Raw genomic sequence first — 12,629 nt, 5'->3', positions numbered from 1 at the left:
TCAACCGTTGAAAACAGATCTCTAATTCATTTGCCGATCTCCCTTTTTATCCCTTTTTCCTGCACAGATTTTAGTGTAAACTACTCTTTAATTATGACCACCACCACTCAGATAAGTCAGAGTGACTGAGGTTGAATGAATTTAGATTTTTCCTTGGCCTTTCAGGGGCCACGCTGAGTGTGTAAAGGAGAGCATTGGAGCTGTATCTCTGTGCTCACAGGTTACCTCTGCTTCTCCTTGTCTCTTTTTCTCTGGCTTTTCGTGCCGCCTCTGTACCTTCCTCATTGGTGGGAGGGGATGGAGATTATTCAGGATCTGGTAAGATATGGCCTCTCTAATCATAGCTCACAGCTTCTACTGTCATTCAGTCACTAAATAGAAGTGGGGAAAACGTCTTGGTGAAGGGAGCAGTCAGACAGTCATGCAAGTACTTGAGTTACTCCAGCAGAAAAAAAGAACTTGAGGCATCCGTAGACATGTCGCTCGTCCCTGTCCCTCATTGTGGAGCAACTTTATCAGCACACACTGCTCACCCACTTGCTAAACTGGAAGGCCAGTAGCCTCTTAACTTAAACATAAGATCTTTGTGGTTTGAAGCACTCGGCTGCTCTGCGCCCAATGTGGATCTGAAAGGCAAACACGACTCCAATGTCGCCGTTGCCCATCACAAAATCACACCTCATGGAAAACTTGTTTCTGCTGTGTTAGCTTGAATCTAAATGCACTCAAACAGACTGTTGCACTGGAGCAAGATCCCCACCTCCCCTTCCCCCTCTAAAAAAAGAGAGATGATGGAGAAAGAAAGAGAGGAAGAGAGAGAGGGGAGGGGGGTGAGAGAAAGTGGGAGAGAGATGGAGATGGAGAAAGAGGAGGAGGAGTGAGAGAGGAGAGAGGGGGAGAGAAAAGTCAAAAACCTCCACATAACAATGCCGGAGAAAAATCAGAACATTTTCCACCGAAAGATGGGCCATTTCCAAATCCTTGTGCCCTATCAGACAAATTAAAGTAAATCAAGCATGAAATGAAGCAGAAGAGCCCGGAGATAAGGCTCCTTTAAGTCGTTTACAGATTAGGACAGAGAGAGAGAGGGAGAGAGAGAGGGAGAGAGGTGCATCTGGTCTCTGACAGTGAAGGAGGCTAGTTTCTCATTTCACAATAGCAGCCTGTGTATAGGATTACTCTCCCCTGTCACCGACATGAGGAGCAGTGGGGGAATAGACGTCCACAAAATGTGTCTAAATATGTCCCCTCAAAAATGTTTGCAACCAAAAACCTCTCAGTGTTGGCCAGATGTGACAATTTGATAAACAAACATGTTACATGCAGTGTCTGACCCAGTATATTGCATTGATTTGTTTGTTATTTCGGTCGCCTCTTCACCTTTTCTTACGCTCAAGTGGCTTCATCACCACGCAGCTTAAAAAATTCAAATCAATGCAGGATTGGCTGAGCTGTGTCACATGACTGTACGCCTGTCAACTCCTATGCGTGTGTTAAGCATGCGTCAGATCAGGTTTTCGAGGAGGAGGGAAGAGGAGGTTGTGGTGGTAGGTTTGGGGGTGTTGTACAAATTATATTCTCAAAATTTGATTTTCTTTTAATGTTGCATCGCTCTGTAAACTGGCTTGTTTAATATGTACGTCGTCCTTCTATTTTCTGTCTTACATCAACAGATTAATTGCTGTTTTATTTTAGTACTGGCAAATAATCAAAACATAATTATGGAGCTAGTTGCTCATGGAGGAACGATATTTTACAGTGTACACACATACACACACACACACACACACACAGACGCAGGCACATACACACTCATTTCATTCATGCATGCACGCATATGCAAGCAAGAACTAAACAACCTCCCCCTTCCACCATCCCTCCACTCTCACACACATGCTTCCTTATGCACAAACACACACACACACACACACACACACACACTCACACAAGCAACCCACACATAGTCAGGGTGCACCGCTCTTTGATGCCGCCCGTTGAGCTCTCACTGGATTTTGTTTCACTCTTTTCCTGTATCTTTTCTGAGAGTGATGAGAGGTGGGCTCGGCTGCGGTGCTCAGCTCGTTCCCAGAGAGACAAGAGCTGGCCCCCGTCACCCAGTAGCTGCTCTCCAAAGTCGCGACCTTGACCTTCCCTGCCCAAGTCTTAGGTTTAGCTCTTTTATCACACTATCTCCAGGCATTTAAAAATACTCCTGAAACTCAATGATTTAACCCGCTTTTACGCTGTTCACATCAAAACTGGATAAAAAAAAAAAAAAAGCTTAATCCATCTTATCTGTTGACTGTCAAACTGCTCTGGCTAAAACCTACTCACAAAAGACAACTAGGTCACCCAGGAAAAAACAGAATTCCCTGTTACCCAGGGGAAGTTTCAGTCTGGTAATTGACTTGGGAGGAAATTCAGGAGTACTTTAAAAATAGTCTCTGAATTAACCACAGAATATTAAGAATTGAATGTAGCAACATTAGTTACTCACTAAAAACTAAAAGTGCAGTCATGTAAATATTCTTCAAATTAATTTCCCCCTCTATTTCTTTCTACATATATATCGGCATGTCAGGCGGCATGCTCTGTTTCGCTGGTGACAAGAATGAACAGTCAAAATTGGGACTTCTTTTACCAGGCAAAGTCCAGCAGCCTTCATATCCATTGGTCTCAAATACATGCATTCCTAGTGAACACACCATCAATTACTCATTCATCCTGACACACTCAGGTAGAGTAATGTCCTTTTGATGGTTGTGAAATTTTAAAGAAAGGCATTTAAAGTAATCAGATTTCAGCAGGAGTGGTGTGTGTCCTCTAGATGTTGTCTGAGATATGGCCATATCTTGGTGTGAGGACAGTCATTCTTTAAGTTTTGCTGTCCCCCTTTACATGCTATCAATAGAAATTGCAGTGCTTCCCTAAAGATGGATGTTTCAGAGATTGTTGTCTACCAGCCCTGCTGCAAACTTCACCAGGCTTTTGATGAAATGGAGCGCCTGACAGCTGGTATATTTCAATTCATTCAATGGCACCAAACAACAGTCTGTGTGTTGATAATGTACTGCAAGACCACGTTGTGTGTGAGTGAGTGTGTGTATGTGTACTTGCACATCTCTGAACCTTTCTGTTCCTCTATGACTTTAATTGTTGCAGTTCAGATTCACAGGGGGTAAAAGAGGGCTCATCATAATCCTAGGTTGTCTTGGTTTCCTTATTTAAACACATAGTCCAATGTCACTTGTTCACATTGGACAATTCCACACCACATGATATATGTCTGTGGAATTGCCACCATCTTACTACAGCGATGCTATTAAATTAATATATGAAGGGCTTTTATTTTTTTCTGGCAGAGAGTTATCTGAAATGATCAATACCACTCTCGTATCTGCTTGTTAAATAAAAGTCTACTGCCAGCAGGAAGTTAGTATAGAGTCAGGTGGAAAGAGCTAGCCTGGCTCAGTTTACCCAACAACTTCGAAATGATATGCTACATTTTGTTTGTTTAATATATACAAAAGCTACATTATAAAAATGAGCTTGTTGTTTTATTGCTGTTTATGAGCGACATCTTGCCAGGTATCTTAAGTGTTACTGCTTTAAGCCAAAAAGTAGCTGAGGTCATAAACGACACATTCTCATCTTTCCTCTCGGTCTTTATACAAGAAAAACAAATAAATAAATATGATAATATTCTGTGTTCATTAATGAGTCAACAGATTTTATGGCATTTGGACCAGCACTTTTCATTGGTATTAATGCTAAGATAAGATAACAGGCAGAGAAATTATACTGATCTTAAACTCTGTATTCCTTTAAATCTTAAACATTAGCTTTAAATGTTACCGCAACCCTGTCACAACCTAACCCATAATATCTAAAGTCAATTATACAGTATATCATAGTTTTACAAAGCATGGTCATTAAACATAAACTGCTTTCAGAAGCATCCAATCTCAACCTTCTTATCTATCTGTTTTGATGCATGCATTTCTGTGTCTTTGAACACATTGTTTAGTCTGTCTACAGCAAGGGGGTTTGAGTCTCTCTTAAAACGAACCCCCACAGCACCCCTCGCCACCCAACAACCCCCTGCTCAGCAATGTCACAGTTAAAATGCCCTAATCCCATTGTCTTGTTTAAATCTTTCCCCCCAAGGTGTCCACCGCCTGAAAACAAGGCTGACCTTAAGGGCTGAATCTGCACTACCAAATCACTTCTCCCTCCTCCTCCCTAGAACGCGCCCCCCTGGCCAAACTCATGTGGTTGCCTAGAGATTTGTATGTTAAACTTTTTCTTCACTCTCTGTGGCTGGTTGGCCAGTCAAGGTGGGTTTCGTGGGTGAGGGGCATAGTTGAGAGAGGAAGAGAGAGGGAGTTGAGGTGGTACTCTTGATGGTGGGGGGACCTCCACAATTTAAAACAACTGCCTTTCACTGAGATTATAGTGTGAGCTGTGGGTTATAAATGATGCATTTTGCTCACTCGGACCTGATAATGGCAGTTTGGGTAGGGGGGGAGTTCATCGCTCTCTTATCAAAGCTCTGTGACATTTCTCCTTCAGCTGTAAAATTTCATATCACATATCTGCTTTAAAGATGTGACACCTTTTGTTGAACCGATACAGTGCATTCCATTTCACCCCATATGCCTCTATCATGGTATATTAATTTATAGCCCATTTGCTGGCTCTATAACGTGGCCTATCAGTGGAGATGACTGGGATTCAGTAGGACATCTGTGAATTGCAACATAGGTTATTGAACTTTGAACAGCAGTCATTTATATGCTTTGATTCAAAGGTACGGCTTGAAATCAAGAGGAATCGTCTGCTGTCTGAAGCTCAAGCATATTTTCCCACTTGTCTCTGTAGCGTCGCTTTTTGTTTCCCTTTCACATCCATCCTTACTGTTAATATAACCATGATAAAAGATGAAGTAAAGCAGACGCAGAGCCAGTGATCAAACCAATTTATTTTTCCTTTTTGGTTTGCTTTTTAAAGCTGAAATCACTATATTTTCCTTCCTCCAAGTTATTTTTTTTTAACTAGTTAAAGAAGTTAAATTCATGTTGAAAATAGCTCAAGCATATCCATTGCTTTAACAAATGTTAATCTGCAGCAGCAAGTTGATGATGTCATTTGTCATCTTGAACCATTTGCGCAGACTTTATTCTTGGCTAGGAATTATATTAAGAAAATTCAGACTTACAGTTCATGTGCATTAATAGAGACATTCACAGTGAAATGTGATTCTATCATTGCATTTTACCTATTTCAGGGAAAGAATATTTTAGTTGTAGCCCTAAATCAATGTAAACTTATTTGAATATTATAGAATTTCATTTAAAAGTGAGAATAATTTACAAAACAGACTTTGAGACCTCTCATAGGTGCCATATTTAGAGAAATTCCAGGTGTTTCATCAGATGATATATTTGGGATTTAACAACCTAAAGTTCTCCCTCTGCAGTTTTAGTTATTTTCTCTCTAGCTTCTCTCTGGAGCTCTAGCAACAAGAAGTCTGTGACTTTTTCAGGTAAAAACCGTGTCACGCAAGCTTGGAGGGTAGGTCCAGCATAGGTAGGCTGAAGGCAGTGACTCTTTTGTTGTGACATCACAAAGTTACAGTTCATATTAGGACTCTGAAGGGGTCTGTAGGTTTCTGAATACAGACTGTGCACATTTCTCTGTGGAGTGAGAGCTCTGATACTTTAATGGTATTAATATAAAACATACAATCTGCTTTTCAATTTAAAAAAGATTTAAATCTTGCTCTATACAGAATAGGTCCTATTAGAACTATCAGAACACAGCAGTTTGGTCAGAAACCTGCTATCAGTTTCCATTGATAGAAAATATGATACACCAAAGATCTGAGGAATGGTACACAATGATGCACAAGAATCATCGATAAAGAACATTTCTATTTATTTGCATGGTGTGGGAATATAAGTCATGTAATTTTGAGTTTGGACATATCAATCAGAGAAAACACCCTGCAAATGAATAGCTGGAACAAGCTGATACACAATAGACGTGATAATGTCAGCCAGTGTGGAATAAGATGATTTATCCAACCTTAATGGAAAATGAAAGGGACAATTTCATGGCAAATATAGTTCTGAAAAGTGTTTCCTTATATTTATTAATATCATCTTCATGTAGAAAGTTGTAATTCACCTCTTTATGGTTTCTGTCTGTCAATAGTCCACACCCATCTATTCTTTAAATCATAGCAGGCTGGCGCCCTGCTTCTGAGAAACTCATTAACATTCAGTCCTCTGCCACTGAACAGAGAGACAAGGTTCCCTGTTCCTCCCCACCATAACAGAAAAGAAAGACAGGACACACATACACACATGAAAAAAACAAAAAACAAACAGATGCCAACATGGAGCATCTTGGGTGCTATCTGAGGAGGATCTCTCCACACAAAGGGACATTCATTGGCCTGCCAAGTATCTGTGGAGTGCAGGAACAGACCCTAGAGTCTAGCGACAGATGATGATCTTATCAAGGTTGGGGTGGGGGGTAGGGGGTAGGTGGTGGTGATTGAGGGGGGTGCAAAGGGTGAAGGTGGTGAAGAGAGGGGTTGGTTGAGATTTAAAGGAGGGGTACAGCTCTTGAGCCACATCATGGGCTCATGGTTTGCCAAGTGTGTGGCATTTGAGAACTGGACAGAGAGCAGTGTTGAGGAGAGAACACAGGTGCTGGGGTTGTTAATCTCATCATTGGCCATCAGGAGCTGTCCACTTGGTTCTGTTTGTCATTTGGACTGTGACACAACCTTTTTTGTATTTGCTCTAAATTCATTTGTGATGACTTGTAGGATTAGGGCTTTTAAGGAGTTGTCACTATGACAAGACTTGATGCTGACATAATACAAAAATTGTGAGTTGCCAAGTTGCTAACAGAACACATCTGTCTGCGTATTTTAAATCAGTAAACCTGTAAATGATCACAGAGAACATACAGACAGTCTATAAAGTGAACTCATTATTCATCCATGGGTGTTTTTGTGGAGATCTTCCTTTAGTATCAGCAACAGATGTGACAAGCCATCTGTGAGCCAAGGTCCTCAGGCAACATTTGGTATGGGATGTGCACAACTGGCACCTAAACATGGTGGACCACAAACCACACAAATTGAATCTACCCCCCCACTTCTCGCACCTACACTACCCGTTACCCCCTTTTTACTCTGACCATTCCACCCAAAAAAAGAAAGAAATGGGGAAAGGACTCAAAATCTTTGGCTGGGGATGGCTGTAGCTCTGTGTCAAGCGGGGCTAAACAGGAACTTGCATCCAAGCGGTTAAAGGCCGTGGGTCTTATCTGAGGACAAACAGAATGCATCAAGCGGTGGCTGTTGCTCTCTGTGATGACGACCAGCTGTGCACCAATGTTTAATTATTTCTCTGTAATGAGCTTACCCACCTTCCACTGAAACACCAGGAAGGCAGCAAGCAACAGCAGGAACATAGGAGGATGTGGGTTGAAGGGAAAGATGGAGTCCTCCGGATTATTTCATTTGTGGCTTGCTGACGTGTCAAATGCTAGTATGGCACTATAACAAAAAGCTTTTCAAAGGGAATTTTTAATGGCTGACCTTTCTGTTTTTTATTGGTGCTAGAGTGACCCCCCACCCCCACCTCCCGGCAAGTAATAACACTCGCCTGATGTTTAGATCATGTTTATGCATGGGAAGCAGCACATAAGCACACACTTCCATACCAGTGCAACTAACGGAAACAGCAGCAGGCTGAAGATACACAGCTGATATTTACAGAGAGGAGCAGAGCTAAATAGGTCATTATACCACATTCGCATCAGAAAAGTTTAGTGATGACTTCAGCCCATTCAGCTTGAACTGAATGCCCTGAATACCCATTAGCTACATATGCGAACAAATAGGTTAAAAGGCACAATGTTAACTCATGTTAGACTTTGTTTGAATAAGAATACATTATGATTATTAGTAGCTGGCAGATTGCTTTCATGCTTTATTTGGAGGCTCGCAAAACTGTGATGATGTTCTGACCCAGAACGCTAACCACACAAAGGCCAGCCCAATGATCAGACAGTTACATTCAAGTCTCAAACATGACTTGATCACATTTTGTTTCCACAAAGTTTGTAAAACTTAGGACAAGGCAGCCAGTCAGAAGTGCACAGTTCTCTTTGCAGCACGGATGCAGACACACATAAACAGGGACATATCCATCTCTGTAAACAATGCCATGGCTTGCAGTGGAATTTATCATAACTATTTGATTAATCACCTTCCTAAAAAAAAGTATGTTTACTCGAAGAGGTATGATAGCAGGGGGTATCATAGAGGTGAGCACTGGCAGAGCTAGCTGTGCTATCCAGCTTCACTTTTAATTAGCTAGAGTTGTGCTCAGCACTAACAAGAGCAGTCTTCCTGGAACAACAGAAACGTGCCTGCCACTGGCTGCTCTCACCAGCCAGCAAGTCTGTTCTGTCTCAAAGACATTATCTCAACACAAGACACCTTTCAAGTGAGGTTAGCACGCCATTTGTCTGAGGAACAACATCAGATGGATGCTCACTTGATTTGCTTATCCATTTTGAAACTGTATGGTTTTAACCTTTATTGATGACTGCAGGGCCCAGAGACAATAATGTCATCGCACATGTAGGTTTGAAGGGGAAAGGACAATGAAAGAACATCCCCAGTGATTCGATGTGGAACTTACGTGCTGCATAGAGCACTATGGCTGACTGCATTTGGTTCTGGTGTGTTTTTAGGAGAGCTGGATGCCTTCCTTAAAGACGGCGAGCGTCGGATCCACAGCCGGCAGCAGCTCCCTGTGGGGACAACATGGGGACCCTTCGAGGGGAAGATTGAGATGAGTGCTGAAAACACCGCACTGGTATGTTCCTATTTTGGCCAATATGATAATTATGAAAATTTTATATTTACTAACCTTGAAATAAAGACTAAAAGAAACATGAGACAAGCAAAGGCTTAAAAGAAACCCTCTGGTCTTTAACCTTGACTCTGAGATGGCTGAGGTGTCACTGGTTATCAGCTTACATGAAGTTTACAGCTTACATATATGTCAGCAGTTCAGCGATGTAGCAAGATGCCTGGCAAGGCATCAAACATTAGCAAACAAATCAATCAAATGTGGACACAATGTGAGGAAGTCCCAACATGTGATCCATCTCTTAATTCTGGTCAAAAGCCCTACAGCCAAATTTTATTCAATCTAAGTGAAGCTGGTTTAACACATGAAAAGACAAAGGAAGCATTGGTTTAATCTTTGGACGTTTAAAAGAAAAACAATTTTGATTTTTATGTTGCATGTTTAATCACATGAGTTCTTGATTTAGCAGTAAAGCAAAAATCACTATGGCATCACTTCCAGCTTTATCTCATTAAAAATCACATCATGTTGTTACGTGCGAGTTGCAGGATACTTCAGATCATTAAAAGCTGGCGTTAAACTACTTTATTTGGTCAAACTTTGCCTTTAACAGCTATGGCAACATGATTCCTCGACCTCCATCATTAAGCCCATGTGAGCAGTATTTCCTATGACATTCAAGTCTATTGAGGTGACTATTTCCAGGATCTAGCTGGCCCTTAACAAAAGCCTTTGAAGTGCATTCATTTTAACCCTTTCATCTACATATATGACAAAACACTTTAATTGGTGGATTTTGAGCTCAGCGCCAGCTTCAACTGAATGGAGTCACAGTCGATAATTTTTTATGTTACCCTGCACACAGCAGCGTCACATCGCTTGTTCCAAAGATCCCAGTAGAGGCTCGTGTTGACCTGCTGCTCTCGTGGAGTGACAAGTCCTCCAAGGTTTTGATATTCAATTCCACATTTGGATTAATTAAGAAATACCCATTAAATCTGTAACCAGACTCACATTCATCCTGTTAAGAAACATAAGGACAAGTCCATGAAGACTTTGGACTCTGAGACCTTCCCCCCATTTTCTCAGATTCCTCAAATACAAAACTTTATTAAATCATTTCAGAGCGGTTTCGAGTGTATTCTAAGCTTTCCTCATGGTTTTGAAGTCATCAGTGGCTTTAAATAACTGAGGCCGTATTATAGCCATGAAATATGGCTTCTCTCAGGGTAAAGCCAGTTATCCTTGGGCGGAAAAGTGATTTGACAGAGCAACACCTCAAGTTGCCTCCCAAAGTAACACACTTCATTTATTTCTCCAGCATGAATTTCTGCGAAAGGAATCCAAAACCAACCTTCAGCTGTCCCTCAAATAACCTTCAAAGTTACCAAGTGATATCACATAAAAAATCTCTCTGAATTGTTTGTTACTTGGGTGTTTTCAGAAGATACAAACTTTATAAACTTATCACACTACCTGCTGAACGAGATGCATAAGCTCCTTGTTGCTCTTGGCGAGAGTGATAAGTTCCTAACTAACTACTCTCAGAGGAATTCATTGCCGCTTTCCAGATCCTCCCCAGGTTTTCTTTTTTTTTTTTTTTAAGCGAGCAGGTGTTGGTCATCACCTGTAATAGGCAGTGGAGGGGTTACAGAATATGCCAAACCTCCCTCGCAATTAAAAGCAAAGGAAGAAGCTCTGGCATATTGCCTTTAAGGATCTCATGTGTGTCTGTTCCCATGGGGGCCCTTTCAATGCTTTGCTGCTTGCCCTCCTCCTCTCCTAAGTTTCATCTCTCAGATGGGATACTGGCTGTTAGCAGCTTCTCACTATCTCTCATTAAAGGCTAGGTCAATCCAACGGGCGCATTGTTTTACTTAGCCTCCTTTTTTTGCTTCAATGTGTGCCTTTTTACTTTGTTCAGTCAATGCAAGTAGTTTTCCACATCATAGGGGAATCATCACATTTTCAGTAGCGTAGATTTGTTTCTTCTTTTTTTGTTGTTGTTGTTGTTTAATCAAACCTCAAGTCTTGAAGCTGCTGCCTTGTTAAACATGCAGCCGCTGGCAACATCCCCAATGTTGTGCTACATTTATCACAGTTATTTCAGTGGGAGGCTGCTGGTGGGAAACTTGTGCAAAACTTCAGATGGTGACACTTCAAGACAGGAGGAAACCCTGATGCCTCACCTGGAGAGGGAAAAGTTGGAATAAGAAATGTGAATGTTGGGAAATGGAGGAGAGTGAAAGACAAAGGAGGTAGCTGGCTAGTTTTGATGAATGTTAGGGGGGGCCAGTGCTGCGGCGGGGTTAGAAGTAGGCAGAAAATGTTTGAGCTAGAAATAAAGGCTCATTGCTTCATGGGTCTCTAACTCAGCTATGAGACTCTCTCAGTCATTCTTATGAAGTGTGACCTCCACAGACTATTAAATCTCCTTTTGCTCTCTTAGATTTTTTTGAAACCATAGAGGTGAATGAATTACCCCAAGGTATATGGTGGAGTGACATCGCTCTCATGGTTGAAACACATGACACATGGTGAGATATTGATATGCCCTCTCTGAAATCAAACATATTTTATTCCTCCATCCAGACACGTCATTTAAGATATGACTTTTTGGAGGTCAAGCTATTTTTGTCTGGCTGCTCTGTATGGTGCACGGGTCTGCTTCTCTATCCCTGGCATCAGGCCCAGAGAGACTGAAGTGCTATGACTCCTTAAAGTGACTTAAAGTTAATAATGAAAATACAGTGAATTTGAGATGCTTCTGCATTAAAGTGGACAGGTGCGGGACTTTGGCCCATTCAGAGCCATTTAGGAGGAAAGTTTGTTACGTCTGGTTGGTGTCTAGGGAGTAGTTCTGTGGAGGTAAGGGGAGGGCTGTTACTGGTCTCTAGAGGCAGCAAACTGGCCTAGCTGCCGGTTGGACGACAGGCCTCAGTAGTGATGGATGATACTGAGAAAGAACAGTGAGTGGAGCATTTCATGCAGTTGTCCAGGCAGTCCTGGAAAGAGAGGTATAAAGCTTGAAAAAGAAAGAATGAAAAGAGAGTGTGCAGGGGGAGGAGAGAGAGAGAGGAAGCAGGAAAAAACAGAGTGGAAAAAGCATGACAGGAAATCTGGGCATCTGCAGGACTGAGATAGGGTCACATCTCGACCGTTTATCAAAGAGGAAAGCAGATTTCACAGCTGATGGGTCGGCCGTGGCAGGTCTGTACACCCCAGGGGCTCAGCTTGGCATGAAGCGCTGGAGTCATAGTTATTGCTGTTGCAGAACTGTTAACACAATCACGTTGCACTATATTAGATGGATCAGATGCCTAGTCTTACTGTGCTAACTGTGTCTTTTTACACTCTATTTGGGGTATTATGTAGTTTTAATATACATCCATTCCTATACATACTAGTTACCACATGTAGTACTTTTATCAATTAAGGATGTTTCTCAGGAAGTCAAGCGCGCTTATGTCAGAGAAACAGGAGGCTCGTGTCCATTATTAAAGGGAGAGACCGAAGTCTGAACTAAAAACAATGTAACTTGTCTTGGTCAGAGTACTTTGTAGCAAGCAAGGCAAAGGTGAGTAAGGCCGATCACAGAGGTCTCAAAGCAAGTAACAGACAGAAAGACAAAAAGTGAGAGAAGCAAACCCCAAAAAGAATAAAACACCCAGGACCCAGCATTTTGCTGTATCTGTCAGCTGCTTTCCCCACTCTGTTCCTCTTCCT

At 41.8% G+C, this 12,629-nt stretch overlaps 1 protein-coding gene across 1 annotated transcript in view; it reads left to right on the top strand.

Annotated features, from left to right (window-relative positions):
• Positions 1-12,629, top strand: part of zfpm2a (zinc finger protein, FOG family member 2a) — a 114,451-nt gene that overhangs the window by 45,962 nt on the left and 55,860 nt on the right. The window contains exon 4 of the mRNA XM_029503538.1: positions 8,782-8,906. Within this exon, the coding sequence (XP_029359398.1) occupies positions 8,782-8,906 (125 nt within the window). The remainder of the gene's footprint in view (positions 1-8,781; positions 8,907-12,629) is intronic.

Source organism: Echeneis naucrates, chromosome 6 (genome assembly GCF_900963305.1).
Source record: "Echeneis naucrates chromosome 6, fEcheNa1.1, whole genome shotgun sequence".
Classification (NCBI taxonomy): Eukaryota; Metazoa; Chordata; class Actinopteri; order Carangiformes; family Echeneidae; genus Echeneis; species Echeneis naucrates.
This window is presented reverse-complemented; position numbering and strand designations above follow the sequence as displayed.